Source organism: Oncorhynchus nerka, linkage group LG7, assembly GCF_034236695.1.
Source record: "Oncorhynchus nerka isolate Pitt River linkage group LG7, Oner_Uvic_2.0, whole genome shotgun sequence".
Classification (NCBI taxonomy): domain Eukaryota; kingdom Metazoa; phylum Chordata; class Actinopteri; order Salmoniformes; family Salmonidae; genus Oncorhynchus; species Oncorhynchus nerka.
Window position 1 is genome coordinate 17103153 of NC_088402.1, and position 27571 is coordinate 17130723.

Genomic DNA, 27571 nt, shown 5'->3' on the forward strand with positions numbered 1-27571 from the left:
AACGTAATCAACACTGCTAGCTAGCCAGCTAGCCCCGAATAGCAGCACAGTAGCACAGTAGAAACCATTACACTCAACGGAACGACTTGATTAGTGTAGTGTCAACAACGCAGACACTGCCAGCTAGCCTACATAGTCAACAACGCAGCCTCTGCCAGCTAGCCTACTTCAGCAGTACTGTATCATTTTAATCATTTTAGTCAATAAGATTCTTGCTACGTAAGCTTAACTTTCTGAACATTCGAGACGTGTAGTCCACTTGTCATTCCAATCTCCTTTGCATTAGCGTAGCCTCTTGTGTAGCCTGTCAACTATGTGTCTGTCTATCCCTGTTCTCTCCTCTCTGCACAGACCATACAAACTCTCCACACCGCGTGGCCGCGGCCACCCTAATCTGGTGGTCCCAGCGCGCACGACCCACGTGGAGTTCCAGGTCTCCGGTAGCCTCTGGAACTGCCGATCTGCGGCCAACAAGGCAGAGTTCATCTCAGCCTATGCCTCCCTCCAGTCCCTCGACTTCTTGGCACTGACGGAAACATGGATCACCACAGACAACACTGCTACTCCTACTGCTCTCTCTTCGTCTGCCCACGTGTTCTCGCACACCCCGAGAGCTTCTGGTCAGCGGGGTGGTGGCACCGGGATCCTCATCTCTCCCAAGTGGTCATTCTCTCTTTCTCCCCTTACCCATCTGTCTATCGCCTCCTTTGAATTCCATGCTGTCACAGTTACCAGCCCTTTCAAGCTTAACATCCTTATCATTTATCGCCCTCCAGGTTCCTCGGAGAGTTCATCAATGAGCTTGATGCCTTGATAAGCTCCTTTCCTGAGGACGGCTCACCTCTCACAGTTCTGGGCGACTTTAACCTCCCCACGTCTACCTTTGACTCATTCCTCTCTGCCTCCTTCTTTCCACTCCTCTCCTCTTTTGACCTCACCCTCTCACCTTCCCCCCTACTCACAAGGCAGGAAATACGCTCGACCTCATCTTTACTAGATGCTGTTCTTCCACTAACCTCATTGCAACTCCCCTCCAAGTCTCCGACCACTACCTTGTATCCTTTTCCCTCTCGCTCTCATCCAACACCTCCCACACTGCCCCTACTCGGATGGTATCGCGCCGTCCCAACCTTCGCTCTCTCTCCCCCCCTACTCTCTCCTCTTCCATCCTATCATCTCTTCCCTCTGCTCAAACCTTCTCCAACCTATCTCCTGATTCTGCCTCCTCAACCCTCCTCTCCTCCCTTTCTGCATCCTTTGACTCTCTATGTCCCCTATCCTCCAGGCCGGCTCGGTCCTCCCCTCCCGCTCCGTGGCTTGACGACTCATTGCGAGCTCACAGAACAGGGCTCCGGGCAGCCGAGCGGAAATGGAGGAAAACTCGCCTCCCTGCGGACCTGACATCCTTTCACTCCCTCCTCTCTACATTTTCCTCTTCTCTCTCTGCTGCTAAAGCCACTTTCTACCACTCTAAATTCCAAGCATCTGCCTCTAACCCTAGGAAGCTCTTTGCAACCTTCTCCTCCCTCCTGAATCCTCCTCCCCCCCCTCCTCCCTCTCTGCAGATGACTTTGTCAACCATTTTGAAAAGAAGGTCGACGACATCCGATCCTCGTTTGCTAAGTCAAACGACACCGCTGGTTCTGCTCACACTGCCCTACCCTGTGCTCTGACCTCTTTCTACCCTCTCTCTCTCAGATGAAATCTCGCGTCTTGTGACGGCCGGCCGCCCAACAACCTGCCCGCTTGACCCTATCCCCTCCTCTCTTCTCCAGACCATTTCCGGAGACCTTCTCCCTTACCTCACCTCGCTCATCAACTCATCCCTGACCGCTGGCTACGTCCCTTCCGTCTTCAAGAGAGCGAGAGTTGCACCCCTTCTGAAAAAACCTACACTCGATCCCTCTGATGTCAACAACTACAGACCAGTATCCCTTCTTTCTTTTCTCTCCAAAACTCTTGAACGTGCCGTCCTTGGCCAGCTCTCCCGCTATCTCTCTCAGAATGACCTTCTTGATCCAAATCAGTCAGGTTTCAAGACTAGTCATTCAACTGAGACTGCTCTTCTCTGTATCACGGAGGCGCTCCGCACTGCTAAAGCTAACTCTCTCTCCTCTGCTCTCATCCTTCTAGACCTATCGGCTGCCTTCGATACTGTGAACCATCAGATCCTCCTCTCCACCCTCTCCGAGTTGGGCATCTCCGACAACTCCATTGTGTCCTCCTCCCAGAGCGCTAAGAACCTTGGCGTGATCCTGGACAACACCCTGTCGTTCTCAACTAACATCAAGGCGGTGTAGGTTCCTGTAGGTTCATGCTCTACAACATCCGGACAGAGTCGTTCTCAACTAACATCAAGACCCTGCCTCACACAGGAGTAGCCCTGGGAAGCGCGCAGGTCCTAATCAAGGCACTCGTCATCTCCCGTCTGGATTACTGCAACTCGCTGTTGGCTGGGCTCCCTGCCTGTGCCATTAAACCCCTACAACTCATCCAGAACGCCGCAGCCCGTCTGGTGTTCAACCTTCCCAAGTTCTCTCACGTCACCCCGCTCCTCCGCTCTCTCCACTGGCTTCCAGTTGAAGCTCGCATCCGCTACAAGACCATGGTGCTTGCCTACGGAGCTGTGAGGGAACGGCACCTCAGTACCTCCAGGCTCTGATCAGGCCCTACACCCAAACAAGGGCACTGCGTTCATCCACCTCTGGCCTGCTCGCCTCCCTACCACTGAGGAAGTACAGTTCCCGCTCAGCCCAGTCAAAACTGTTCACTGCTCTGGCCCCCCAATGGTGGAACAAACTCCCTCACGACGCCAGGACAGCGGAGTCAATCACCCCCTTCCGGAGACACCTGAAACCCCACCTCTTTAAGGAATACCTAGGATAGGATAAAGTAATCCCTCTCACCCCCCCCTAAAAGATTTAGATGCACTACTGTTCCACTGGATGTCATAAGGTGAATGCACCAATTTGTAAGTCGCTCTGGATAAGAGCGTCTGCTAAATGACTTAAATGTAAATGTAATCTAAACGAACAATTCCACAACAACTACCTTATACATACAAGTGTAAAAGAATGAATAAGAATATGTACATAAAAATATATATGAATGAGTGATGGCCGAACGACATAGGCAAGATGCAGTAGATGGTATAGAGTACAGTATATATACATGTGAGATGAGTAATGTAGGGTATGTAAACATTATATAAAGTGGCAGTGTTTAAAGTGGCTAGTGATACATTTATTACATACATTTTTCCATTATTAAAGTGGCTAGAGTTGAGTCAGTATGTTGGCAGCAGCCATTCAATGTTAGTGATGGCTGTTTAACAGTCTCTTGGCTCCTGGCTGGTTGACGGCACTGGCAGCTCCTGGCTGGCTGACGGCTCTGGCAGCTCCTGGCTGACTGGCGACTCTGGCGGCTCCTGGCTGACTGGCGGCTCTGGCGGCTCCATACTGACTGGCGGCTCTGGCGGCTCCATGCTGACTGGCGGCTCTGGCGGCTCCATGCTGACTGGCGGCTCTGGCGGCTCCATGCTGACTGGCGGCTCTAGCAGCTCTGGACAGACAGGAGACTCTAGCAACTCTGGAGAGACGGAGAATCTAGCAGCTCTGGACAGACAGGAGACTCTAGCAACTCTGGACAGACGGGAGACTCTAGCAGCTCTGGACAGACGGGAGACTCTAGCAGCTCTGGACAGACGGGAGACTCTAGCAGCTCTGGAGAGGAGGAAGGCTCTAGCAGCTCTAGACAGACAGGAGACTCTAGCAGCTCTGGACAGACGGGAGACTCTAGCAGCTCTGGACAGACAGGAGACTCTAGCAGCTCTGGACAGACAGGAGACTCTAGCAACTCTGGAGAGACAGGAGAATCTCGGGGCGCTGGCGAGGAGGAAGGCTCTAGCAGCGCTGGACAGGTGGGAGCACCTGTAGACAAAGGACGGAGAGACAGCCTGGTGCGGGGGGCTGCCACCGGAAGGCTGGTGCGTGGAGGTGGCACTGGATAGACCGGACCGTGCAGGTGCACTGGAGCTCTTGAGCACCGAGCCTGCCCAACCTTACCTGGCTCAATGCCCACTCTAGACCGGCCGATACGAGGAGCTGGAATGTACCGCACCGGGCTATGCACCCGCACTGGAGACACCGTGTGCTCCACAGCATAACACGGTGCCTGCCCGGTCCCTCTCGCTCTCATGTAAGCACAGGAAGTTGGCACAGGTCTCCTACCTGGCTTAGCCACACTCCCTGTGTTCCCCCCCAATACATTTTTGAGGCTGCCTCTCGGGCTTCCTTGCCAGTCGCCTTCCCCCGTATCGTTGGCTCCTCTCTCCGGCTGCCTCTGCTCTCCTCGCTGCCTCCACCTGTTCCCATGGTAGGCGATCCCTACCAGCCAGGATCTCCTCCCATGTGTAGCAACCCTTGCCATCCAAAATGTCATCCCATGTCCAGGAATCCTGACATTGCTGCTGCTGCTGCCGCTGCTGCCTCTCCTGCTGCTGCTGCAGCTGCTGCTGCTGCTTCTCCTGCTGCACTTTGGGGCGGCGATATTCCACTGGCTTAGCCCGGGGTCCTCTCCTGTCTAGGATTTCCTCCCAGGTCCAGGAGTCTTGTGTCTTCGGCCGCTGTTGCTGCTGCCTGTTACCACCCGCTTGGTCCTTGGTTGGTGGGTAATTCTGTAAAGGTTTTCCTCCTCTTCCTCTGAAGAGGTGTAGCAAGGATCGGACCAAGAAGCGGCGTGGTAAGTGTCCATGGTTGTTTATTTAAAAAACATAAACTGAACACTATGAATACAAAAACAATAAACGTGAACAAACCGAAACAGTACCGTGTGGCGACAAACACAGACACGGAAACAATCACCCACAAAACAACAGTGAAACCTAGGCTACCTAAGTATGATTCTCAATCAGAGACAACTAACGACACCTGCCTCTGATTGAGAACCATACTAGGCCGAACACAGAAAAACAACCTAGAAACACAAAACATAGAATGCCCACCCAACTCACGTCCTGACCAACTAAAACAAACAAATAACACAAGAACTAGGGTCAGAACATGACAGTAGTTAACTAGCGATTATGATTGATTGTTTTTTATAAGATAAGTTTAGTGCTAGCTAGGAACTTACCTTGGCTTACTGCATTCGCGAAACAGGCAGTCTCCTTGTGGAGTGCAACGAGAGTTAGGCAGGTCGTTGCTTTTGGGGATGGCAGGGTAGCCTAGTGGTTAGAGCGTTGGACTAGTAACCGGAAGGTTGCGAGTTCAAACCCATGAGCTGACAACGTACAAATCTGTCGTTCTGCCCCTGAGCAGGCAGTTAAACCACTGTTCCCAGGCCGTCATTGAAAATAAGAATGTGTTCTTAACTGACTGGTTAAATAAAGGTAAAATAAAAAAAAAATAATAATAATTGCTTTGGACTAGTTACTGTAAGGTTGCAAGATTGGATCCCCAAGGTGAAAATCTGTTGTTCTGCCCCTGAACAAGGCAATTAACCCACCGTTCCTATGCCATCATTGAAAATAAGAATGTGTTCTTAACTGACTTGCCTAGTTAAATAAAGATTAAATATAGGTATTATTATTTTTTATTTTTTTTATAAAATAAAAAATTGTCAAATCGGCACCCAAAAATACCGATTTCCGATTGATATGAAACCTTGAAATCGCCCTAATTAATCGGCCATTCCGATTAATTATCGGTCAACCTCTACTTACTACCCTCTGGAGAGCCTTACGGTTATGGGCAGAGCAGTTGCCGTACCAGGCGGTGGGCAGTTGCCATATACAGCCCGACAGGATGCTCTCGATTGTGCATCTGTAAAAGTTTGTGAGTGCTTTTGGTGACAAGCCAAATTTCTTCAGCCTCCTGAGGTTTAAGAGGCGCTGCTGCACCTTCTTCACCTGTCCTTGTGGGGCCCCAGTGTTGAGGATCACCGGGGTGGAGATGTTGTTACCTACCCTCACCACCTGGGGGCGGCACATCAGGAAGTCCAGGACCCAGTTGCACAGGGCGGGGTCGAGACCCAGGGTCTGAGCTTGATGACGAACTTGGAGGGAACTATGGTGTTAAATGCCGAGCTGTAGTCGATGAACAGCATTCTCACGTAGGTATTCCTGTTGTCCAGATGGGTAAGGGCAGTGTGGAGTGTGGTTGCGATTGTGTCGTCTGTGGACCTATTTGGGTGGTAAGCAAATTGCAGTGGGTCTAGGGTGTCAGGTAGGGTGAGGTGATATGATCCTTGACTAGTCTCTCAAAGCACTTCATGATGACGGAAGTTAGCTTTGTTGGGAACAGGAAAAATGGTGGCCCTCTTGCAGCATGTGGGAACAGCAGACTGGGATAAGGATTGATTGAATATGTCCGTAAACACACCAGCCAGCTGGTCTGCGCATGCTCTCAGGATGCGGCTGGGGATGCCGTCTGGGCCTGCAGCCTTGCAAGGGTTAACACGTTTAAATGTTTTACTCACGTTGGCTGCAGTGAAGGAGAGCCTGCACGTTTTGGTAGCTGGCCGTGTTAGTTGCACTGTATTGTCCTCAAAGCGAGCAAAGAAGTTGTTTAGTCTGTCTGGGAGCAAGACATTGTGTTCTGCGACGGGGCTGGTTTTTCTTTTGTAGTCAGTGATTGACTGTAGACCCTGCCACATACCTCTCGTGTCTGAGCCGTTGAATTGTGACTCTACTTTGTCTCTATACTGACGCTTATCTTGTTTGATTGCCTTGCGGAGGGAATAAATACTGTTTGTATTCGGTCATGTTTCCGGTCCCCTTGCCCTGATTAAAAGCAGTGGTTCGCCCTTTCAGTTTTGCGCAAATGCTGCCATCAATCCTCGGTTTCTGGTTGGGGAATGTTTTAATAGACGCTGTGGGTACAACATCACCGATTCACTTGCTAATAAACTCGCTCACCGAGTCAGCATATTCATCAATGTTGTTGTTTGATGCTATGCGGAACATATCCCAGTCCACGTGATCGAAGCAATCTTGAAGCGTGGAATTCGATTGCTCGGACCAGCGTTGAACAGACCTGAGTGCGGGTGCTTCCTGTTTTAGTTTCTGTCTATAGGCTGGGAGCAACAAAATGGAGTCGTGGTCAGCTTTTCCGAAAGGAGGGTGGGGGAGGGCCTTATATGCGCTGCGGAAGTTAGAATATCGACGATCTAGGGTTTTGCCAGCCCGGGTCGCGCAATCGATATGCTGATAGAATTTAGGGAGCCTTGTTTTCAGTTTAGCTTTGTTAAAATCCCCAGCTACAATAAATGCAGCTTCAGGATATGTGGTTTGCAGTTTACACAGAGTCGAATTAAGTTCTTTCAGGGCCTTCCATGTATCTGCTTGGGGAGGAATATACACGACTTTGACTATGATCGAAGAGAATTCTCTTGGTAGATAATGCGGTCTGCATTTGAATGTGAGGAATTTTAAGTCAGGTGAACAAAAGAACTTGAGTTCCTGTATGTTGTTATAATCAAACCACGTCTCGTTAATCATAAGGCATACACCCCCGCCCTTCTTCTTACCAGAGAGATGCTTGTTTATGTCGGCGCGATGCCTGAAGAAACCAGCTGGCTGTACCGACTCCGTTAGCGTGTCTCGAGTGAGCCATGTTTCCGTGAAACAAAGAACATTACAGTCTCTGATGCCTCTCTGGAAGGCAACCCTTGCTCAGATTTGATCTACCTTGTTGTCAAGAGACTGGACATTGGCGAGTAGTATGGTCGGGAGCGGTGCGCGATGTGCCCGTCTACGGAGCCTGACCAGAAGACCGCTTCGTCTGCCCCTTCTGCGGCGCCATTGTTTTGGGTCGCCGGCTGGGATCCGATCCATTGTCCTGGGTGGTGGCCAAACAGAGGATCCGCTTCGAGAAAGTCGTATTCCTGGTCGTAATGTTGGTGAGCTGACGTTGCTCTTATATCCAATAGTTCCTCCCGACTGTATGTAATAAAACCTAAGATTTCCTGGGGTAACAATGTCAGAAATAACACATAAAAAAACAAAATACTGCACAGTTTACTAGGAACGCGGCGCGAGGCGGCCATCTCTGTCGGGGCTGAAAGTTAATAATACTTACTGAGGCTGCCTGTTGCTGTGTCAGGGAACAATCTACTGCACATTCATACTCATTCCAACTGATTGTCTCCAGCTGTGTCGAAAGGTCAAATTAGTTGTTGTGTTCGAAAAAAACACGGGTTTGACTGATTCATTGGGGTTGCAAATAACTGGTATAGCTGAGTATAGCGTAATGTCTCGCAGTGTGAGAAGTGTGCATGTGTCTGTTTCCAGTCCCAGTGATGTCCAGATGGCTATAATGAGGATCATCAGACTACACGGAGTGACCTTTCTCCCATATGAATACTGGCCATCGGATGGCTAATTCATATACATTGACTGTGCCTCATCACATTTTCAACCTCATCATTAACACATTTGCTCTGATTTAGCTATTACCATAATCAGGACACTTAGGGGTGAAAATGGTAGCTAATTCTGACGGTAGCTGGATGTGGGATTCAAACCTGCAACTCCCAGTTCAACACCAATACATCTAGTTGAGTTTTCTTGGAGTTGACGTGGTCTTGTACCGCCTGTTTCTTACACTGTGTTCTCCAATCACAGTGTTGTTTGATAATGTTGAATCTCTCTCTCTCTCTCTCTCTCTCTCTCTCTCTCTCTCTCTACATCCCTTCCCTCTATAACTCTCTCCACCTCCCTTCCCTCTCTTTCTCTCCACCTCCCTTTCCTCTATATATCTCTCCACCTCCCTTCCCTCTATATCTCTCTCCATCTTTTTCTTCTCTCTCCCTCTCTCCACCTCCTTCTTCTCTCTCCCTCTTTCCCACCCCATATCCCTTTCTCCCCCTCTCTCTCCCTCCTCCCTCTCTACCAGGTAGCAGTTGAGTTGTGTGTGTATATCCGGAGGAGTGTGCCATGAGGAATCTCAGCTCCTTCCTGGTTCTGCTCTCCCTCAGCCTCTGGTCATGGGACCTGGTGACATCATCCAAAGGTGAGTCTATTTTCTCCACGAGGTAGAGTCTGGTAAACCAATAAATACAAAGTGTTCCAAGCCGTTTGTCAAGAGTAGAATGTACTATCTCCTTCTCATGTCTGCTGCCTCTACTTCAGAATTCTACTTCAAATGATGTTTCTGGCTCTGATCCTTTCATTAGACATCCATCTGTGGTGGTGTTTCATCTATCTGAGTGTTTTTTGTGACCTTCCAGACTTCCATCTCTGTTCAGTCTGACTGTCAAAATCTCTGAATTCTCTGACTTCTGTATCTGAATTTGAAAAGGGTGAAGCTTGAGTTCCACTGACATACAGCATTGCAATGTGTATTTAATCAGAATCCAGTGCAACCCTAGTCTGCTAGAGCTCTGTGGCTGTTTGACTGTGTGTTTGAAAGTGTGTGTGTGTATCCGTCGGTGTCTGTGCGTGACCACGCCTGAGTGTGTGGTTGAGTTGGTAGCTGTCAGGCCTTGCTGTGGTCTAAAGGTTCATGTGTTTGTAGTATGTGGTTGTATGTTCTATAACACATTCATTACTCTGTTATGAGTCTATAGGCTGTCGGGCTCCCTCCGTGTGTGTGTGTGTGTGTGTGTGTGTGTGTGTGTGTGTGTGTGTGTGTGTGTGTGTGTGTGTGTGTGTGTCAGTCTATATATCCGTAGCTGTGACAACTCCCACATGGTCTTGTAGTGGGTTTATTATCTATCAGACAGCCAGGACCACCCATAAATGGAATATATTACATAACATCTCTCCCATCTCTAATATTCTTCCTGGGGCAATACCTCCAGAGCTTCCGCAGCTCAGGGGGAGAGGCTCCCTGGAGAGCCCAGCCAGAGTGCTTCATCTGGGGCTGAGCCAGTTCACTGCTCCCCTGAGACCCTGGTGGTGGGTGGAAGAAAGCACTTTGTCAGTTTCAATACCCAACCATCTCCCTGCTCTCCTCCCGTGCCGTCTCAAACTCCAGAACTGGCTAGTAATGTGCTGACATCAGCAGAAGGTTGAGAGAACTGAATGAAGAAGGGACCACGCACAGAGAAGCTCCAGCATTCAGAACTGTATTAGTTCCACCCAGGAAATGTTAATGCAAAATGTGGGAGGGGTGTATCCTCTATCATGGACTTTTCCGGCCTATCGTGCACTGCAATGTGATGATCATAAGGAAAATGTGGGGGGAGGGCTCCTGTGTATGTTTGTGTGTGTGCTGTAACTGAGAGGGACCAATGATGTTAAAAGGGGGCTTTAAAATCTAAGGAAAAACATGTGACCTCAAATCTTCAAATGTTTCCACTCATCTCCATCTCCCCTCTCCCACTCTTTGTCTCTGGAAAACTACCAGGAATGTTCCCTCCTTTCTCTCTCCCTCTCCCCCCACCCTAACTCTGGTTTCCTTCGTCTATTAGTCTCTCTCTCTCTCTCTCTCTCTCTCTCTCTCTCTCTCTCTCTCTCAAACATCTATCTCTTTCTCCTTCTCCCTTGCACTACATCTAATTGTTCACCCTATCACGTCATTTCTACATTACCCAGTGTGCACCTCTGCTCCCACTATGCACTTTAAGTGGTACCAGCAGTGCTACTGGCAGAACCAACTTTCTCCTTGATCCCACTGATCTCCTTGTCCAAAAATGAGGGTTGTTTGTGCGCGCGTGTGTGTGTGTGTGTGTGTGTGTGTGTGTGTGTGTGTGTGTGTGTGTGTGTGTGTGTGTGTGTGTGTGTGTGTGTGTGTGTGTGTGTGTGTGTGTGTGCGTGCATGCACCCTTGAATGTACTTGTAAATGTGTGTGTGTTTATGTGTATCTATGTGTGCACAACCAACCCTCCCACTGATCTGCAGCCCAGTCCAATTACAGTGGAATGCCACCTTATAAAGCAGAGAATTCCCATACTCCTCTCCTCCTTCTTCCGCCTTCTCTCCGCTGCTCCGAGCACCCTTCCATCCCTGCCCGTAATAAACCATGCTGCCAAGCTCTAGGGAACAGGGAACAGAAAAAGCAACAGAAACAGCCTGCTTCAATGGAGCGCAGCCACAACCGAGACAGCTGCAGTGCAGACTGAGACAGACAGACAGACAGACAGACAGACAGACAGACAGACAGACAGACAGACAGACAGACAGACAGACAGACAGACAGACAGACAGACAGACAGACAGACAGACAGACAGACAGACAGGGTCCTTGATGTTTGGAATAGTAGCAGGATCTAGAGCTCTAACAGTATGGTGTGCTACATGGTCCTTTGTGGTTGCAAAATTCAGGTAACATTCCTAAGAATCTTTTTCAAGAAACCCTGGTTGGAGGATTCCAGATCTCTTGCTTATTCCTTTCTGATTTTAAACTGGGATTGTTGGAAAACCTGGGAATTTTGGAATAGGAATAGAGTCTCAGCTGGTTTAAGGTAATCCAGCAACTGTTGCTATCACAAACTGCAAACAGTTGTCAGTGGCTGGACAATACGGATCTGGTTTGAGTGCCTTGGAGTCAGCCATATAGTCTTCTTCTTCAGTGGTATTGAGCGCATTGGATCTTTAGTATGTACAAAGATGGCAACATGTCCTCCAGCGATAACTTTCTCCACCTCTCTCCTCCTTCTTTTCTTAACATCTAGTACTTATTTTTGTTCTTTCTCCTCCCTCTCTCTCTCCTCTTCCTTTCATCTGTCACTTTTCTTCCCTGTCTCTAAGTCTGCCATTCTCCCCCTGCCTCATCCTCCTCTTGGCATTTTGCCTCTTTCCCAACTTTTGTTCTAGGAGGGGGTAGAAGAGGGATAGGAGGGGGGTACAGAGTGAGGGGTTACAGTGCCTTGCAAAAGTCTTCATTCCCCTTGGCATTTTTCCTATGTTGTTGCATTGCAACCTGTCATTTAAATAGACTTTTATTTTTGGATTTCATGTAATAGACATACACAAAATAGTCCAAATTGGTGAAGTGAAATAAAACAAAATACTTAAAATAAATAAATGAAAAAGAGGTGCTTGTATATGTATTCACCCACTTTGCTATGAAGCCCCTAAATAAGAACTGGTGCAACCAATTACCTTCAGAAGTAACATAATTAGTTAAATAATGTCCACATGTGTGCAATCTAAGTGTCACATGATCTGTCACATGATCTCAATATATATACACCTGTTCTGAAAGTCCTCAGAGTCTGCAACACCACTAAGCAAGGGGCACCACCAAACAAGCGACACCATGAAGACCGAGGAGCTCTCCAAACAGGTCATGGATAAAGTTGTGGAGAATTAAAGATCAGGGTTGGATTATTAAAAAAAGATAAGAAACTTTGAACATCCCACGGAGCACCATTAAATCCATTATTAAAAATGTTTGAGAATATGGCAACACAACAAACCTGCCAAGAGAAGGCCGCCCACCAAAACTCATGGACCAGGCAAAGAGACCAAAGATAACACTGAAGGAGCTGCAAAGCTCCACAGCGGAGACTGGAGTATCTGTCCATAGGACCACTTTATGCCGTACACTCCACAGAGCTGGGCTTTACAGAAGAGTGACCAGAAAAAAGACATTGCGCTAAAGAAAAAAATAACCAAACACATTTGGTGTTCGCCAAAAGGCATGTGGGAGACTCTCCAAACATATTGAGCTTTTTGGCCATCAAGTAAAATGCTATGTCTAGCGCAAACCCAACACCTCTCATCACCCCGAGAACACCATTCACACTGTGAAGCATGGTGGTGGCAGCATTTTAATCGACAGGGACTGGGAAACTAGTCAGAATTGAAGGAATGATGGATGACGCTAAATACAGAGAAATTGTTGAGGGAAACCTGTTTCAGTCTTCCAGAGATTTGAGACTTCCAGCAGGACAATGACCCTAAGCATACTGCTAAAGCAACACTTCAGTGGTTTAAGGGGAAACATTTAAATGTCTTGTAATGGCCTAGTCAAAGCCCAGACCTCAATCCAATTGAGAATCTGTGGTATGACTTAAAGATCGCTGTACACCAGCGGAACCCATCCAACTTGAAGGAGTCGGAGCAGTTTTGCCTTGAAGCATGGGCAAAAATCTCAGGGGCTAGATGTGCCAAGCTTATAGAGACATACCCCAAGAGACATGCATCTGTAATTGCTGCAAAAGGTGGCTCTACAAAGTATTGACTTTGGGGGGGTGAATAGTTATGCACTCTCAAGTTTTCAGTTTTTTTGTCTTATTTCTGGTTTGTTCCACAATAAAAAAAGATTTAGCATCTTCAAAGAGGTAGGCATGTTGTGTAAATCAAATGATACAAACACCCCAAAAATATATTTTAATTCCAAGTTGCAAGGCAACAATATAGGAACAATGCCAAAGGGGTTGAATACTTTCGCAAGCCACTGTATATACACTACCTTTCAAATGTTTGGGGTCACTTAGAAATGTCCTTGTTTTTGATAGAAAAGCACATTTTTTGTCCATTAAAATAACAAATTGACCAGAAGTACAGTGTAGACATTGTTAATGTTGTAAATGACTATTGTTGCTGGAAATGGCTGATTTTTCATGGAATATCTACATAGGCATTCAGAGGCCCATTAGCAGCAACCATCACTCCTGTGTTCCAATGGCACGTTGTGTTAGCTAATTCAAGTTTATCATTTTAAAAGGCTAACTGATCATTAGAAAACCCTTTTGCAATTATGTTAGCACAGCTGAAAACTGTTGTTCTGATTAAAGAAGCAATAAATCTGCCCTTCTTTAGACTATTTGTGGGCTCGATTACAGGCTCGAAATGGTCAGAAACAAATCATTTTCTTCTGAAACTCATCAGTCTATTCTCGTTCTGAGAAATGAAGGCTATTCCATGCGAGAAATTGCCAAGGATCTCGTACAGCGCTATGTACTACACCCTTCACAGAACAGTGCAAACTGTCTCTAACCAGAATAGAAAGAGGAGTGGGAGGCCCCGGTGCACAACTGAGCAAGAGGACAAGTGCATTAGAGTGTCTAGTTTGAGAAACAGAAGCCTCACAAGTCCTCAACTGGCAGCTTCGTAAAATAGTACCCACAAAACACCAGTCTCAATGTCAACAGTAAAGATTTGACTCTGGGATGCTGGCCTTCTAAGCAGAGTTGCATAGAAAAAGCCATATCTCAAACTGGCCAATAAAAATAAAAGATTAAGATGGGCAAAAGAACACAGACACTGGACAGAGGATGTGTTGTTATATCATGTTTTTACCACGCTCTGTTTCCATTCATTCATTTACTTGTTCTTCATGTGTATTTTGACGTGCATCTATTGAACTGTATGTACAGTATTTTGTTCTGTTCATCCCTTTTTTTACTCTCCTCTCTCTCATCCTCTCTCTCCAGAAGTACGATGCCCCTCCCAACAGGTAGATGACTGGAAGTTCCCTCAGACTGCCAGACACAACATCACAGGTAAATAACACACACACAATACAGTACTACTTCATTTGTTGATCCTTTGTGATCTACTGGGGCTCCTCTCTGATTAATCTGCCTTGCCTGGGGATTCATGTTGTGATGGATGTGATGCAGGTTACAATCTGGTGCGGCGCTTCTCCCTGCTCAAGACTCCTTCAATCAAGAAAATCCGTAACCCCCGAGGGCCTGTTATCCTCCGACTGGGCAAGACAGCACTCATTCACCCCACAGAGTAGGTCCTCATCCCTCTAACATTACTACCACCCTCTCTCTCTCTCTCTCTCTCTCTCTCTCTCTCTCTCTCTCTCTCTCTCTCGTTATGTGCCTGTCTGTCTGTCTGTCTGTCTGTCTGTCTGTCTGTCTGTCTGTCTGTCTGTCTGTCTGTATCTCTCTCTCTCCCTCCAGCTCTCTCTCTTTTCCCATCTCTTCAGCTCCACAGAGAGCACTGTATGTCCTCATCCCTCCATCACTACATCTCTGTCTCTCTCTCTCTCTCATTACCCTCCTACTCTCTCTTTTCCCATCTCTTCAGTTCCACAGAGAGCACTGTATGTCCTCATCCCTCCATCACTACATCTCTGTCTCTCACTCTCTCATTACCCTCCTACTCTCTCTTTTCCCATCTCTTCAGCTCCACAGAGAGCACTGTATGTCCTCATCCCTCCATCACTACATCTCTGTCTCTCTCTCTTTCCCCGTCACTTAGTGTGTGAGTGGAGGTGGACGCTGTTTGAACAGTATGTCTGTGAAACCAACGTTTGCTGTGGCTAATCTGTGTGTAAATACACATATGGCAACCTTAACAGTGTTGGCTCTGGGGTGAAGTCCCCCCTGGTACCCTGGTCCCCCCTAGTACCCTGGTCCCCCCTGGTACCCTGGTCCCCCCTAGTACCCTGGTCCCCCCTAGTACCCTGGTCCCCCCTAGGTACCCTGGTCCCCCCTAGTACCCTGGTCCCCCTAGTACCCTGGTCCCCCTAGGTACCCTGGTCCCCCTAGGTACCCTGGTCCCCCCTAGTACCCTGGTCCCCCTAGGTACCCTGGTCCCCCTAGTACCCTGGTCCCCCTGGTACCCTGGTCCCCCTAGTACCCTGGTCCCCCTAGTACCCTGGTCCCCCTAGTACCCTGGTCCCCCTGGTACCCTGGTCCCCCCTAGTACCCTGGTCCCCCTAGTACCCTGGTCCCCCTAGTACCCTGGTCCCCCTAGTACCCTGGTCCCCCTAGGTACAGTTGTTGTTCTTGTAAAAGTAGCGTCATACTGCAGCGCACCTTGCAGACTGCTGCAGGATTCTATGGCACGTTATTGACCGTTTTTGACAATTGCTTCCACATGATTTCAATTGCTTCCACATGATTTCTGAAACTATGGCTCCTTTTCTGTAGACTCTACACACACAACATGCAAAACGTCACACATCTCTTGCAAAACCAAACACTTCATTCAAAATTTCACAACCACACTACGCTTATTTTCTCTCCCTGTTTTAAGAGGGCCAAGCCCTCCCCTAACCCAGATGACGCTGGGCCATTTGTGCTTCGCCTCATGGGTCTCCCGGTCATGGCTGGAACCAGCATCTGTAGCAATGCAGGTTGCACTGCGATGCAGTGTCTTAGACCACTGCGCCACTCAGGAGGCTCCATCCACAAAGGTTTTAATGCTGATCAATTGCCTTGCACAAAGTATCAAAATACTAAAATACTACTTAAGCAGGACTCTTAAAGTATTTCATTTAAATGTTCATTTTATGTTTTGATCACAGAAACAGTGAGAGAATATGGAAAAAATAAATAAATAATGAACTGTTAATTATATAAAGCAGCCCGTGTAATCATCTGCCAGAGAGTAGCCCCAATCCGCCGAGACCCAAGTAAAACATTTAGGCCAGATAACTCACACCGGAATCGGCCCGAGCCCGATCATCATCAAGAGATATGCTGGACCCTATGCCAGAGAGGTGTTTTTGGGACCACATCGTGTCTATTGTCCTGCTAATAGCCCTGGTGAACATGTTTTCACAAGCCCTCCAGGGCCGACAGAGAAGTTCATTACTTTTCCCCCCTTCCACTTGCCTCTTCCATTTATTCCCATAGTAATTCGTTATGGTTTGCATTGCAAATGAGGGCATAAACTGGGTCAAGATGCCAGCAGAGTAAGCATACCTTTATGTAGTAAAATAAAGGTTAAATAAAAGTGTGCAAAGCTGTCATCAAGGCAAAGGGTGGCTACTTTGAAGAATCTCAAATCTAAAATAGATTTTGATTTGTTTAACACTTTTTTTTGCTTACTACATGATTCCATATGTGTTATTTCATAGTGTTGATGTCTTCACTATTATTCTACAATGTATAAAATAGTAACAATAAAGAAAAACCCTTGAATGAGTATGTGTGTCCAAACTCTTGACTAGTACAGTATATCTCCCCCTGCACGTAATTTTAGAGCAGACGTTGTGTGCTCAATGTGTCACAGCGTTAATAATGTCTTGAGTCACTCTGGATATACAGACAGAATTTAGCAGGTCAGGAAATCAGTAGCTTTGACTGCCAAGAGAAACATCCTCAGGCTGTTTCGATCCCAATACAATGAAGAGACTTTTTCCTTTTGGGAGTTTTTCATGTGGTACTTTGGCACTGTACTAATATAGCTTACCCTATAAAACAACACACTTCACTGCTCCTATCCTGTGTATGTGACAATAAACATATATGTATCTGATCTGATTGCACTAGGAGTCATAATACTGTTGGTTGTGAGATGGAAAGTTCTCTTATGTAAACACACTTTCTTCAGACAACACTTGAGTGTTATTTTCTCTCTCACTCAATTCAATTCAATTCAAGGGGCTTCATTGGCACGGGAAAACATATGCTAACATTGCCAAAGCAAGTGAGGTAGATAATATACAAGGGTGAAATAAACAATCATCTCTCTCTCTCTCTCTCTCTCTCTCTCTCTCTCTCTCTCTCTCTCTCTCTCTCATTCTTCCCCCTCATCCCTCTCTCTCTCTCTCATTCTTCCCCCGCATCCCTCTCTAAATAAATACATACATATGGAAACATCTGCTTTTCTTATTTTTCTCCCTCTCTCTCTCTCTCTCTCTCTCTCTCTCTCTCTCTCTCTCTCTCTCTCATTCTTCCCCCTCATCCCTCTCTCTCTCTCTCATTCTTCCCCCTCACCCCTCTCTCTCTCTCTCATTCTTCCCCCTCATCCCTCTCTAAATAAATACATACATATGGAAACATCTGCTTTTCTTTTTTTTTCTCTCTCTCTCTCTCTCTCTCTCTCTCTCTCTCTCTCTCTCTCTCTCCGTCTTCCCCCTCATCCCTCTCTCTCTCTCTCATTCTTCCACCTCATCCCTCTCTAAATAAATACATACATATGGAAACATCTGCTTTTCTTCTTTTTCTCCCTCTCTCTCTCCCCCTCTCTCTCTCTCTCTCTCTCTCTCTCTCATTCTTCCCCCTCATCCCTCTCTAAATAAATACATACATATGGAAACATCTGCTTTTCTTCTTTTTCTCCCTCTCTCTCCCCTCCCACATAAATAAAGTGAAGGATAAGAGGCTGTCTGTGAGCAGATTCCTCCCCTCTGATTTAAAATTTAAAACACTTTGTATACGTGGCTGTGTGTGTGTGTGTGTGTGTGTGTGTGTGTGTGTGTGTGTCGCTCAGACTGGCACAGCTCCACTGTTCCTCCATCTTTTAAAATGTCATGACATAATTCCTAGTAAGAGTTTGATAGGAGCGTGATGAAAGTAGACCTACACTCTTAAATAAAGGGTCTACCTAGAACTTAAAAGGGTTCTTCAGCTGTCCCCATAGAACACTTTGAAGAACCGTTTTTGGTTCAAGGTTGGGTTCCATGTAGAACCCTTTCCACAGAGGGTTCTGGATAGAAACCAAAAGGGTTGTACCTGGAACCTAACCTCTTTCTTTCTTTATTTTACTGTCTCTCTCTCTCTCTCTCTCTCTCTCTCTCTCTCTCTCTCTCTCTTTCTCTCTCCTGTCTTTATCTCTCTCTCTCTCTCGCTCTTGTCTTTATCTCTCTCTCTCTCTCCTGTCTTTATCTCTCTCTCTCTCTCTCCCTCTCTCTCTCTTGTCTTTATCTCCCTCCCTCTCTCTCTCTCGCTCTTGTCTTTATCTCTCTCTCTCTCTCTCTCTCTCTCTCCATCTTTGATGAGGTGAACAGCAGTGTGTAACTTCCGCTGGGGGAAGTCTGAATCTGTCTGATTGATTTGTGTTTCTGTCTGTGTGTGCACAAGCATGTGTGTGTGTGCAAGTGTGTTAGTGTATTTTTTTCTACCAGTATTTGTATGTGTGTGTTTGCATATGTTTTTGCGTGCGTGTGTGAATTTGTGTGTCCTAAAATGCATGTGTGTTTGTTGTTAAACTAGTAAAACTTCAGGTCAAGGGTGAGAGGGAGTGAAACACAGATGTTGGCTTTTGGAATGACTCTGTTACAACCCCTCTCACCACTACCTCTACCTTCTCTCAACTCTGTCTCTACTTCTACCTCTACCTCTGCCTTTACCTCTACCTCTACCTCTACCAACCCCTGCCTTTACCTCTACCTTCTCTCAACTCTGTCTCTACCTCTACCTTCTCTCAACTCTGTCTCTACCTCTACCTCTACCAATACCTGCCTTTACCTCTACCTCTACCATTGAGTGTGAAGTTATTTTCCTGACACCACACTCTGAGGGCCCTCACCTTTTCCCTGTAGGCCGTCTCGTCGTTGTTGGTAATCAAGCCTACCACTGTAGTGTCGTCTGCAAAGTTGATGATTGAGTTGGAGGCGTGCATGGCGTGGGTGAAAAGGGAGTACAAGGAGAGGGCTCAGAACGCACCCTTGTGGGGCCCCAGTGTTGAGGATCAGCAGGGTGGAGATGTTGTTACCTACCCTCACCACCTGGGGGCGGCCTGTCAGGAAGTCCAGTACCCAGTTGTACAGGGCGGGGTCGAGACCCAGGGTCTGAGCTTGATGACGAGTTTGGAGGGTACTATGATGTTAAATGCTGAGCTGTAGTCGATGAACAGCATTCTCACATAGGTATTCCTCTTGTCCAGATGGGTTAGGGCAGTGTGCAGTGTGGTTGAGATTGCATCGTCTGTGGACCTATTTGGGCGGTAAGCAAATTGGAGTGGGTCTAGGGTGTCAGGTAGGGTGGAGGTGATATGATCCTTGACTAGTCTCTCAAAGCACTTCATGATGACGGAAGTGAGTGCTACGGGGTGGTAGTCGTTTAGCTCAGTCATCTTAGCTTTCTTGGGAACAGGAACAATGGTGGCCCTCTTGAAGCATGTGGGAACAGCAGACTGGGATAAGGATTGATTGAATATGTCCGTAAACACACCAGCCAGCTGGTCTGCGCATGCTCTGAGGGCACGGCTGGGGATGCCGTCTGAGCCTGCAGCCTTGCGAGGGTTAACACTTTTAAATGTTTTCCTCACGTCGGCTGCAGTGAAGGAGAGTCCGCAGGTTTTGGTTGCGGGCCGTGTCAGTGGCACTGTATTGTCCTCAAAGCGGGCAAAAAAGTTATTTAGTCTGCCTGGGAGCAAGACATCCTGGTCCGTGACGGGGCTGGTTTTCTCTTTGTAATCTTTGATTGACTGTAGACCCTGCCACATACCTCTTGTGTCTGAGCCGTGACTATACTCGAAAGCCAAGTCAACAAACAGGTCACTGACCATCTCGAATCCCACCGTACCTTCTCTGCTGTGCAATCTGGTTTCCGAGCCGGTCACGGGTGCACCTCAGCCACACTCAAGGTACTAAACGATATCATAACCGCCATCGATAAAAGACAGTACTGTGCAGCCGTCTTCATCGACCTTGCCAAGGCTTTCGACTCTGTCAATCACCATATTCTTATCGGCAGACTCGGTAGCCTCGGTTTTTCGGATGACTGCCTTGCCTGGTTCACCAATTACTTTGCAGACAGAGTTCAGTGTGTCAAATCGGAGGGCATGCTGTCCGGTCCTCTGGCAGTCTCTATGGGGGTGCCACAGGGTTCAATTCTCGGGCCGACTCTTTTCTCTGTATATATCAATGATGTTGCTCTTGCTGCGGGCGATTCCCTGATCCACCTCTACGCAGACGACACCATTCTATATACTTTCGGCCCGTCATTGGACACTGTGCTATCTAACCTCCAAACGAGCTTCAATGCCATACAGCACTCCTTCCGTGGCCTCCAACTGCTCTTAAACGCTAGTAAAACCAAATGCATGCTTTTCAACCGATCGCTGCCTGCACCCACATGCCCGACTAGCATCACCACCCTGGATGGTTCCGACCTTGAATATGTGGACATCTATAAGTACCTAGGTGTCTGGCTAGACTGCAAACTCTCCTTCCAGACTCATATCAAACATCTCCAATCGAAAATCAAATCAAGAGTCGGCTTTCTATTCCGCAACAAAGCCTCCTTCACTCACGCCGCCAAGCTTACCCTAGTAAAACTGACTATCCTACCGATCCTCGACTTCGGCGATGTCATCTACAAAATGGCTTCCAACACTCTACTCAGCAAACTGGATGCAGTCTATCACAGTGCCATCCGTTTTGTCACTAAAGCACCTTATACCACCCACCACTGCGACTTGTATGCTCTAGTCGGCTGGCCCTCGCTACGTATTCGTCGCCAGACCCACTGGCTCCAGGTCATCTACAAGTCCATGCTAGGTAAAGCTCCGCCTTATCTCCGTTCACTGGTCACGATCCGTAGCACGCGCTCCAGCAGGTGTATCTCACTGATCATCCCTAAAGCCAACACCTCATTTGGCCGCCTTTCGTTCCAGTACTCTGCTGCCTGTGACTGGAACGAACTGCAAAAATCGCTGAAGTTGGAGACTTTTATCTCCCTCACCAACTTCAAACATCAGCTATCTGAGCAGCTAACCGATCGCTGCAGCTGTACATAGTCTATTGGTAAATAGACCACCCATTTTCACCTACCTCATTCCCATACTGTTTTTATACTGTTTTTATTTATTTACTTTTCTGCTCTTTTGCACACCAATATCTCTACCTGTACATGACCATCTGATCATTTATCACTCCAGTGTTAATCTGCAAAATTGTAATTATTCGCCTACCTCCTCATGCCTTTTGCACACATTGTATATAGACTGCCCCTTTTTTTCTACTGTGTTATTGACTTGTTAATTGTTTACTCCATGTGTAACTCTGTGTTGTCTGTTCACACTGCTATGCTTTATCTTGGCAGTTGCAAATGAGAACTTGTTCTCAACTAGCCTACCTGTTAGAGCTACTAGTTCCCCTTTGGGAACTCACCCCACCCCCCCTGAGCTGTAATGTGGCGCAGGGAACGCAAGAAATAATCCTAAAAATATTTAACCTCCACAGAATCGCTTGAAAAATGGCTCAAATGAAAGATAAAGAAGTTATTTATCTACCCAGCAAGTCAGATTTCTAAAATGTTTTACGGCGAAAACATAGCACATATTTATGTCCAACCACCACTGCATACATACCTCATTAGCTTAGCCAAGTAGGAAAAAATATGCAATCAACAAACGCAGGATTAAAAGAAAAATCATTTCACTAACCTTTTGAAATCTTCATCAGATGACAGTAATATAACATGTTACACAGTACATTCATTTTTTTTTCAATAATATGCAATATATATCCATAAATCTCTGTTTACAATTATGCATCGTTCAAAAAATGCTACTGCAATGTCAGGAGAAATAAATAGCTCCGGCAGATAACGTCAGCTAACAAGGAATACACATCATAAACTTTGACTAAATATGCATGTTTTACATATGTATGGCAAGATAAACTTCTTCTAAATGCAATTGCTATGTTACAATTATTTTTAACGTTACATTTGGCGTTTACTAGGCTATAATAGAGAGTCGGCGCTCTCATTTAGCATACTGACTCCTCTATCATGGAGTCGACAGAAACCCAAAATGAAGACGTAAATATTCCCTTACCATGGCTGTTCTTGCTTCAGAAGACGTGGAAGGGTTAATACTCACCAAGTTAGCGTTCAGTTTTCAAGTCTGTGTCTTTCCGTTCTCAAACTAGACACTTTTCGGTCGAAATGTATGCAAATTTCAAGTGGATGCGCACCAAAACGTCGAAAGTATACATTATATTTCGAGTAAACTTGTCAAACTATGTTTATAATTAAGCCTTAGCATGTTATAAAGGTCTACAGCAATCGTGAGGGCGAACAGATAAGCACACGTTGTTCAGTTCGTCCTGAGAGAAAGAGAGAGAAATTTCCCAGCTCCCATTGGTGAAACTTTTTTTTTGCGTCACCGGGACGTTTGGGCACGCTGAACGTCTCGTGAGCGCGCGATTCTCACAGTTACACGCCTCATCGAAAGCAGGCTTCACGCTGAAGACGTAGAAACTGTTTCCATGGTTATAGCTGTTTGGGAAGTGTGTATACGATGACGTCAAAGTGATGGCAACTTTTCACATTACAAGAGAGACTTTGGGAGAATGCATGCCCTGAGACTTCTGCTTTAGCTAGAGACAAAATTTAAACGGTTTTATAAGCTTTAGAGTGTTTCCTATTCGATAACAATTTTTATATGCATATATTAGCAACTTTTGACAAAAATGTATCATGGTTTATATGGGTGCCGAATTCCTCCAGAAGGGGCAGTATTCAGGCCTGTCCCTAATTAAATAAAGGTGAAATAAAAATAAAATAAAAAAATACTTTGTCTCTATCATGACGCTTAGCTTGTTTGATTGCCTTGCGGAGGGAATAGCTACACTGTTTGTATTCGGTCATGTTTCCGGTCACCTTTCCCTGGTTAAAAGCAGTGGTTCGCACTTTCAGTTTCACGCGAATGCTGCCATCAATCCACGGTTTCTGGTTTGGGAATGTTTTAATCGTTGCTATGGGAATGACATCATCAATACACTTTCTAACGAACTCGCTCACCGAATCAACGTATTCGTCAATGTTGTTGTCTGACGCAATACGGAACATATCCCAGCCCGCGTGATCAAAGCAGTCTTGAAGCGTGGAATTAGACCTGAGTGTGGGAGCTTCTTGTTTTAGTTTCTGTCTGTAGGCAGGGAGCAACAAAATGGAGTCGTGGTCAGCTTTTAACATTTAACACATTTAAGTCATTTAGCAGACGCTCTTATCCAGAGCGACTTACAAATTGGTGCATTCACCTTATGACCTCCAGTGGAACAGTAGTGCATCTAAATCTTTTCAGGGGGAGGGGGGGTGAGAGGGATTACTTTATCCTATCCTAGGTATTCCTTAAAGAGGTGGGGTTTCAGGTGTCTCCGGAAGGTGGTGATTGACTCCGCTGTCCTGGCGTCGTGAGGGAGTTTGTTCCACCATTGGGGGGCCAGAGCAGCGAACAGTTTTGACTGGGCTGAGCGGGAACTGTACTTCCTCAGTGGTAGGGAGGCGAGCAGGCCAGAGGTGGATGAACGCAGTGCCCTTGTTTGGGTGTAGGGCCTGATCAGAGCCTGGAGGTACTGAGGTGCCGTTCCCCTCACAGCTCCGTAGGCAAGCACCATGGTCTTGTAGCGGATGCGAGCTTCAACTGGAAGCCAGTGGAGGGAGCGGAGGAGCGGGGTGACGTGAGAGAACTTGGGAAGGTTGAACACCAGACGGGCTGCGGCGTTCTGGATGAGTTGTAGGGGTTTAATGGCACAGGCAGGGAGCCCAGCCAACAGCGAGTTGCAGTAATCCAGACGGGAGATGACAAGTGCCTGGATTAGGACCTGCGCCGCTTCCTGTGTGAGGCAGGGTCGTACTCTGCGGATGTTGTAGAGCATGAACCTACAGGAACGGGCCACCGCCTTGATGTTAGTTGAGAACGACAGCTTTTCCGAAAGGAGGGCGGGGGAGGGCCTTATATGCGTCGCGGAAGATAGAATAGTAATGATCCAAGGTTTTACCAGCCCTGGTTGCGCAATCGATATGCTGATACCATTTAGGGAGTCTTGTTTTCAGATTAGCCTGGTTAAAATGCCCAGCTACAATGAATGCAGCCTCAGGATATGTGGTTTCCAGTTTGCAAAGAGTCAAATACATTTCGTTCAGGGCCATCGATGTGTCTGCTTGGGGGGGAATATATATAGCTGTGATTATCATCTCTAACTCTAACTCTACCTCTGCCTTTACCTCTACCTCTACTTCTGCTTCTACTTCTGCATTGACCTCTACCTCTATCTCCATCTCTACCTCTCTCTCACCTCTGCCTCTACCTCTGCCTTTATCTCTAACTCTACCTCTGCCTTTACCTCTACCTCTGCCTTTACCTCTAACTCTACCTCTGCCTTTACCTCTACCTCTGCCTTCACCTCTACCTCTACTTCTGCTTCCACTTCTGCATTTACCTCTACCTCTATCTCTACCTCTCTCTCACCTCTGCCTCTACCTCTGCCTTTACCTCTACCTCTATCTCTCTCTGCCTTTACCTCTATCTCTACCTCTCTCTCTGCCTTTACCTCTACCTCTCTCTCACCTCTGCCTTTACCTCTACCTCTACCTCTCTCTCACCTCTGCATTTAACCTCTACATTTGCCTTTACCTCTACCTCTACCTCTGCCTTTACCTCTACTTCTGCCTCTACCTCTGCCTTTACATCTACCTCTATCTCTACCTCTACCTCTCTCTCACCTCTGCCTTTACCTATACCTCTACCTCTGCATTTACCTCTGCCTCTACCTCTTCCTCTACCTCTGCCTTTACCTCTAACTCTTCCTCTAACTCTACCTTTAGCTCTACCCCTGCCTTCACCTTTTCCTCCACCTCTACCGTTACCTCTACCTTTATCTATATCTTTACCCCTATGATAATAATTGTCAGGGGTCACTATCTACCATTCCTCCATTATAGCACTGGCCACACACACACACACACACACACACACACACACACACACACACACACACACACACACACACACAGCAACGCACACAGCAACGCACACACACACGTTCTGTATATCTCCCTGTCTGTCTCTTTGTGTCTCAGCGCAAACATACACACACTTGATGAATGTGTGCGCGTGTGTGTGTGTGTGTGTGCCTGTATGTACAGTATGTGTGTGTTGTGTGTATGTCTATTTGTGATGTCTATTATTTTGCATATTTTTGTATATCCGTTTGTGTGTCTAACAGTGTGTTTTCTCAGTCAGGTGTTCCCCCATGGTCTTCCTGATGAGTTCACGCTGGTCTTCACTTTACTCCTCAAGAAAAAAACACTGAGGGACAACATCTACCTCTTCCAGATCTCTGATGAACAGGGATACCCACAGGTATACACTCCTCTTTTCATTTTTAGTTTCCTGGGGGGGGGGGGGGGGGGGACAGGCTTTGTCGTGCCATTTTCATGACTGTCTTGGTGTGTTTGGACCAATCTAGTTTGTTGTTGATGTGGACACCAAGGAATTTGAATCTCTCAACCTGCTCCACTACAGCCCCCTCGATGAGAATAGGGAGGTGCTCGGTGCTCCTTTTCCTGTAGTTCACAATCATCATCATCTCCTTAGTCTTGGTTACGTTGAGGGATAGGTTGTTATTCTGGAACCACCCAGCCAGGTCTCTGACCTCCTCCCTATAGGCTGTCTCGTCGTTGTTGGTGATCAGGCCTACCACTGTTGTGTCGTCAGCCAACTTAATGATGGTGTTGGAGTCGTGCCTGGCCATGCAGTCGTGGGTGATCAGGGAGTACAGGGGAGGACTGAGCATGCACCCCTGGGGAGCTCCAGTGTTGAGGATCAGCGTGGCAGATGTGTTGCTACCTACCCTCACCACCTGGGTCGGCCTGTTAGGAAGTCCAGGATCCAGTTGAAGACGGAGGTGTTTAGTCCCAGGATCCTTAGCTTAGTAATGAGCTTTGAGGGCACTATGGTGTTGAACGCTGAGCTGTAGTCAATGAACAGCATTCTCACATAGGTGTTCCTTTTGTCCAGGTGGGAAAGGGCAGTGTGGAGTGCAATAGAGATAGCATCATCTGTGGATCTGTTTGGGCGGTATGCAAATTGGAGTGGGTCTAGGGTTTCTGGGATAATGGTGTTGATGTGAGCCATTACCAGCCTTTCAAAGCACTTCATGGCTACGGTTGTGAGTGCTACGGGTCAGTAGTCATTAAGGCAGGTTGCCTTTGTGTTCTTGGGCACAGGGACTATGGTGGTCTGCTTGAAGCATGTTGGTATTACAGTCTCAATCAGGGACATGTTGAAAATGTCGGTGAAGACACCTGCCAGCTGGTCAGCACATGCATGGAGCACACGTCCTGGTAATCCATCTGGCCCCGCAGCCTTGTGTATGTTGACCTGTTTAAAGGTCTTACTCACGTCGGCTACGGAGAGCCTGATCACACAGTCGTCCGAAACAGCTGATGCTCTCATGCATGCCTCAGTGTTGCTTGCCTCGAAGCGAGCATAGACGTGATTTAGCTCATCTGGTAGGCTCGTGTCACTGGGCAGCTCGCGGCTATGCTTCCCTTTGTAGTCTGTAATAGTTTGCAAGCCCTGCCACATCCGACGAGCGTCGGAGCTGGTGTAGTATGATTCAATCTTAGCCCTGTATTGACGCTTTGCCTGTTTGATGGTTAGTCACAGGGCATAGCGGGATTTCTTGTAAGCTTCCGTGTTAGAGTCCCACACCTTGAAAGCGGCAGCTCTACCCTTTAGCTCAGTGCGAATGTTGCCTGTAATCCATGGCTTCTGGCTCCTCCTCTATTCCTCCCTGCATACCCCATCTATTTTCTGCTCCTTCCTTCATTTCTCCTCTCTATCTCTTTCTACCCCCTCATATCGCCTGTCCTCCATCTCACTCCTCTCTTTCCACTCCTATGTCATGTCTTTCATCTCTACTATCTCTCTCTCTTTCCACCCATCCTATCTCCTGTCCTTAATTTCTCCACTCTCTCTCTTCCCACCCCCCCTGTCTCCTGTCCTCCATCTCTCCTCTCTCTCTATTTCCACCCATCCTATCTCCTGTCTTCCATATCTCCTCTCTCTCTATTTCCACCCCCCCTGTCTCCTGTCCTCCATCTCTCCTCTCTCTCTATTTCCACCCATCCTATCTCCTGTCTTCCATATCTCCTCTCTCTCTATTTCCACCCCCCCTGTCTCCTGTCCTCCATCTCTCCTCTCTCTCTCTATTTCCACCCATCCTATCTCCTGTCTTCCATATCTCCTCTC

The 27571-nt window shown here is 47.2% G+C and overlaps 1 protein-coding gene across 4 annotated transcripts in view; it reads left to right on the forward strand.

Annotated features, from left to right (window-relative positions):
- LOC115119920 (collagen alpha-1(XVI) chain-like) overlaps positions 1–27571 on the forward strand; it is a 165296-nt gene that overhangs the window by 12937 nt on the left and 124788 nt on the right. For 3 of the 4 annotated variants that reach the window (XM_065020260.1, XM_065020262.1, XM_065020263.1), the window contains exons 2-5: positions 8895–9011; positions 14326–14394; positions 14515–14632; positions 25555–25678. In XM_065020260.1, coding sequence (XP_064876332.1) covers positions 8936–9011; positions 14326–14394; positions 14515–14632; positions 25555–25678 — 387 coding nt within the window. In that variant the 5' untranslated portion in view covers positions 8895–8935. The remainder of the gene's footprint in view (positions 1–8894; positions 9012–14325; positions 14395–14514; positions 14633–25554; positions 25679–27571) is intronic. The other variant, XM_065020261.1, reaches the window with a different exon arrangement.